The sequence below is a fragment of the Penaeus japonicus genome, unplaced genomic scaffold (genome assembly GCF_977035675.1).
Source record: "Penaeus japonicus unplaced genomic scaffold, GWHDUDI00000001_assembly GWHDUDI00000015, whole genome shotgun sequence".
Classification (NCBI taxonomy): Eukaryota; Metazoa; Arthropoda; class Malacostraca; order Decapoda; family Penaeidae; genus Penaeus; species Penaeus japonicus.
Window position 1 is genome coordinate 34,714,320 of NW_028234417.1, and position 5,000 is coordinate 34,719,319.

At 40.4% G+C, this 5,000-nt stretch overlaps 1 protein-coding gene across 1 annotated transcript in view; it reads right to left on the minus strand.

Annotated features, from left to right (window-relative positions):
• The window catches only part of LOC122262344 (uncharacterized), a 4,302-nt gene extending 959 nt beyond the window's left edge, over positions 1–3,343 (minus strand). Inside the window, exons 1-8 of the mRNA XM_086544257.1 lie at positions 3,294–3,343; positions 2,846–2,899; positions 2,710–2,729; positions 2,426–2,573; positions 1,962–2,187; positions 1,840–1,847; positions 468–855; positions 207–357 (exon numbers count right to left, since the gene is read on the minus strand). Coding sequence (XP_086400383.1) covers positions 207–357; positions 468–855; positions 1,840–1,847; positions 1,962–2,187; positions 2,426–2,573; positions 2,710–2,729; positions 2,846–2,899; positions 3,294–3,343 — 1,045 coding nt within the window. The remainder of the gene's footprint in view (positions 1–206; positions 358–467; positions 856–1,839; positions 1,848–1,961; positions 2,188–2,425; positions 2,574–2,709; positions 2,730–2,845; positions 2,900–3,293) is intronic.
• Positions 3,344–5,000: the final 1,657 nt, after the last annotated feature.

Here is a 5,000-nt window from a genome sequence, read left to right on the forward strand (position 1 = left end):
TGGATAGAGTTTTTATTCTATTTGATGTTAGATTTTTTTTTATTATTTCTCTTAGCGTTTGATTTTTTTGTTGGGATGTTTGTCAATCTGATTATTTTCGTGTATACATTTATCTGGATTTTTTTTTTTTTTTTCATTTAAAGTTTATACACTGAAAACTAAAGCGATATATCCAGGCATCTAAGAGCGATCCTCTTTTGTCATACTTCTCCCGAGATCCGCCACGCAAGATGTTTTTTCCGTCTCTTCTTGGAGTCTCTGCACTATCACCATCATTCTGCTGCCACCCGAAACTGCCACGGATGCGAAAGTGCCCTGAAGAGGCTCTGACAACACTTGGTGTTTACCGTAGAACACCTGTCGATGAGCATACGGCATTTGTAAGACTGTGTTAAACGCGTTAATGTATTTCCATGTTAAATCGAGTCTATTGTGTCGCATTTTCTCAACGTCTTAGTCCTCATTACCTTCAGCGTCCTGTGAGTCCCGTCTGCAAATGTCTCGAACACGAAATGGTGCGGAATGGCCGGCAAGGGATTCACGATGCCACCCGTTACCAGACGACCACCTCGGAGTCCCAGTTCGAACTCCCCTCCGGCCAGTCTCAAGATCGGGATGAAGGCCTCCTTGGAAAACAGAATGACCGATTCCTGAAGAGCTCCTTTCGAGTCCCGGAAACCTCTCTCTTGTAAAGGGACATCGACGAACGCCCCGCTTGACACGACCCATGCCGGCGTGCCCGCAGGACATCCTCGCGTGAACCTTCCGCTCGTGACGTCGACCCTTTGCACACACAGCTCAGTATATTGGTTAAGCCGATCAGCCTTATATATGGCTCCTTCGGATAGGGAAGACCTATATATATACTCGAGGTATACCAGGTAACTTCTTATATAAAGCATATATATATATATATATATATATATATATATATATATATATATATATATACATATATATATACTTATATAATACATATATATATAATATACTTTATAACAATACATATATATATATATGTATATATATATATATATATATATATATATATATATATATATATTATATATATATATATATATATATGTACACATATATACGTATATATATATATATATATAAAATAGTATATATATATATATATATATATATATACAATATACGTATATATATATATATATATATATATATATATATATATATATATATATATATATATATATATATATATATATATATACATATATACACACATATACACATATATATACACATTCATATTCATTCATATACATAGTATGCAAGTAGGAATATCAAAGTATCTTTCCGAACATCAACAGCGAAACGAGAACGAAGACCTACCGTCCTGGACCTCAAAGGAGATGACGAAAGCCACTGATGAAAGGAGAAAAGTCCAGAGAGACGCCATCCTGTGCCAACACACACACCCGATCTCAACGAAGGACATCGGAGGACTAGGTAGGATGTGTGACGTAAGTTTAGACAAAAGAATGTTTATTTATGCCTAATGCGGAATCGAGACGCGTCTTGACGATTTCTCTGAAGCGATAAGACGAGAGAGAGAGAGAGAGAGGGATGGAGGGAGGGAGGGAGAGAGGGAGAGAGAGAGAGAGAGGGAGAGAGAGAGAGAAAAAACAACAACATGAGGATCATATACTGGGATTTGATTTTAATATACCCCCCCCCCCCCATATATATATATACGAATATATGTGTGTACATGTGTGAGTGTTTATGTGTATGCGTGCATTCTTGTGTATGGATACTTATGCATAAGCTCGTGTATTTGTATTCACTTCATTATGTATGCATCTATACCTATGTATCTGTATACGGATACGTGATATAGACACGTGTTTATGTGATTATATAAACGATATGCATACGATTCCGGCTTAATGCGTAGAACATATGAAACTGAGATTTCATGATAAAGATACCATGCACGGAGAGTATCTGCGTGTTTCCAGGATTTCCCGTCTAGGACTCTGCTCTCGGGGATCCTGCCTCGCTAGGTGTTGATATCTCACGAATTCAGGGGCGTGGGAGATATCTTTGAAATGTGGGGGGTGACGTAGGGCTGGGGGGTGGGGGGAGCAATGTTCCCACAACACCCCTCCGTAGGTAGGGGGTGGGGGGCAATGTTCCCACAACAGCCCTCCAAGACTAAAGAAAATAGAGGTAATCTATTTGATAATCTGGGTCAGATTTTCTGCTACTTCTGCATGAAGGAGGTATCCTTGGTATATTTACAGTATGACAAAAATAATCTGGCTATAACACTGATTTGTATCTTAAGAACATGTACATGTACAAAAAAAAAAACGATGAATGCCCGATCACTGTCATAATGAATGACTACTTGGTGACAATGCTTAATAATGCTTATATCAATTCTGCGTACCTCATTGTTTCATAACCAGGAGTATGCGGATCCCGGTGATAAGCATATTTCACAAGGAGTTTAGCAATTGCACCGTTAAGCGTTCTCGGTTTTGTTTTATGCATTTGTTTTGGTGCAACAATCGTGTCATTAAGATAATACATCTTAACTGGAGTTTTAGTGATGTGGATAAACGTTTATATCTGTAAGGATTTCGATAAGTTTGAACGATTGCATTATGAGATCCTGTTGCACGGGATGTCACCCTGGACTATATTCTTTGTGTGTCGAAGCCTTTATCTCACATGGCAGATTTAGGAGGTCCCTTTAATATATTCGTAGACAAAAGGACTCTCCAGAGGTAAAAAGGGATGATAGCCACTGATGTACTTTGCTATATTATTGTAGTGGCCTGTTCTTGATTATGTCGTCATTGTTTGCCTTGTTATGGCCTTCAGTGGAGAAGGAGAGAAGTTAGAGGTAGTCTGACTACAGCTGGAGATGGAAATACAATGCTCCGGTCTATAAAAAAAGATCGTCATGTAATTAACGTTTGAGTATTCATAAAAAAAAGTTTACTTCAAGTCATTAAAGTATTATAACTTGATTTCGGAGCGTTTTACGTAACTTAGAGATACCTGTCATATTGTCATTATCAGCTTAGTCTAATGCTGCCATATGCTGTTGCACTTATTGTTTTGTCAATGGTTTATCATATATTTTTATTTTATTTTAGAATGGATTCAAGAATGCTGTCGCAATAAATGAAGTTCTTTTCGAAAACGAGGGTGACTGACGTAGTGACTAATGACACACACACACATGAGGAAGAGAGTGAGGAACCCACAGCCACTCTGCCCTTCCCATGCAACTCATGCAATACAACTACCTTGTACCACGAATTCCTGCTGCAGTTCCTAACTCAGTTACTAACTCCATGTCCTCTGGGGTTATCACTGTACTATATCATTGTACTAGAAGATTAATAGTGCAGAAGAGGAAGCTGTAGATGACCCACCATCTTTCTCCACCGTACTCCATGTTTCCACTCATCAGACTTTGTCTTGTGTGATAGCAGAGGCTTCCGGTTGTGTTGAGCCTGACGTCATCTGCAAAGAGAACTACGACTTGTGAAAAGAAGGTTGGGGAGCTGTTGGATCTGATGGGTGTTTTACGCGGGTGTCTGGTGTGTGTGTAGGGATTGATCTAGCATCAACCAGGCTGCAGGACCAGAGGACCAGCCCCCCACCCCCCACAGCTGTATGAAATGGATTCAAGTTCTTGTCGCAAAGAAGAAATATGTTTCTTTTCGAAAACGAGATTAATGTTTGCATAGCACGGACCAGGGTGACTGGCGTCGTGACTGATGATACACACACACACACATGAGGAAGAGAGTGAGGAACCCACAGCCACTCTGCCCTTCCCATGCAACTCATGCAACACAACTACCTTGTACCACGAATTCCTGCTGCAGTTCCTAACTCAGTTCCTAACTCCATGTCCTCTGGGGTTATCACACTACTGCTCGAGGAAGGAATCATTGTACTAGAAGATTAATAATGCAGAATAGGAAGCTGTAGACGACCCACCATCTTTCTCCACCGTACTCCATGTTTCCACTCATCAGACTTTGTCGTGTGTGATAGCAGAGGCTTCCGGTTGTGTTGAGCCTGACGTCATCTGCAAAGAGAACTACGACTTGTTGAAGGAGACCTGAAAATAGTGTTGGATCCTGATGGTGTTTACGCGAAGGATAAGTGTGTCTGGTGTAGGGATTGATCTAGCATCAACCAGGCTGCAGTTAGAGAGGACCAGGGATGGCGCCCCCCACAAGCTGCAACAATTAACAAGCTGTAGTGCGATACTTGTAACAAAGTACCTTACCTGAGTTTTGTCTCTGGACGGCTCCACGCTCGTCACTAACTGTTAACATGAACTCAAAAATCGGGCAGATGGCTCGTAAGTTAAAATGAAAATAAGATCACTGTGTCAGTGCTTGAGCAAAAGGTATTTCTGGAGATGAGAAGGATAACCAAGTCCCTCCTTCGGAACTGTGGTCTTGTGTCAAAGATCTTCCTCTGTACTGTTGTCCCCTGCCGGAACATTACAGTTGCATTTCGACTCAACGACTGCTCAACAAAAGCAACAAAAAGAAAGGATGACAAAATCCCCCTCCCCCCTTTGTTGGACGACTGGATTCAACATTGCAACGAGACCTGCACACCTGACCTGTATCTAACGGTGGACGGGTACTTCTTCGCCTTCCGTGGACACTGCTCCTTCAAACCTGCAAAGTAACAACATGCTACATTTTATTGTTACTTCCTTTTGTTACCATTGGTGATGTACTTGTTATTCCCTGCGGAAACTTTAATCTACTTACTTGATGGGTATTTCCTATGATACCTTTGATGATATAATTACCTTTTATTTCCCCTGCTATCTCTAATAATACACATATCTGTTATTTTCTGTGTTGATTTTGATGATTTAATGACCTGCTGTCTCCAGTATTACCGTACCTGTGATTGGCAACAAATTATTTCTTTTTTCTCATATCAGTAACCTCACTGCCAGCCAATCTATCTACTTA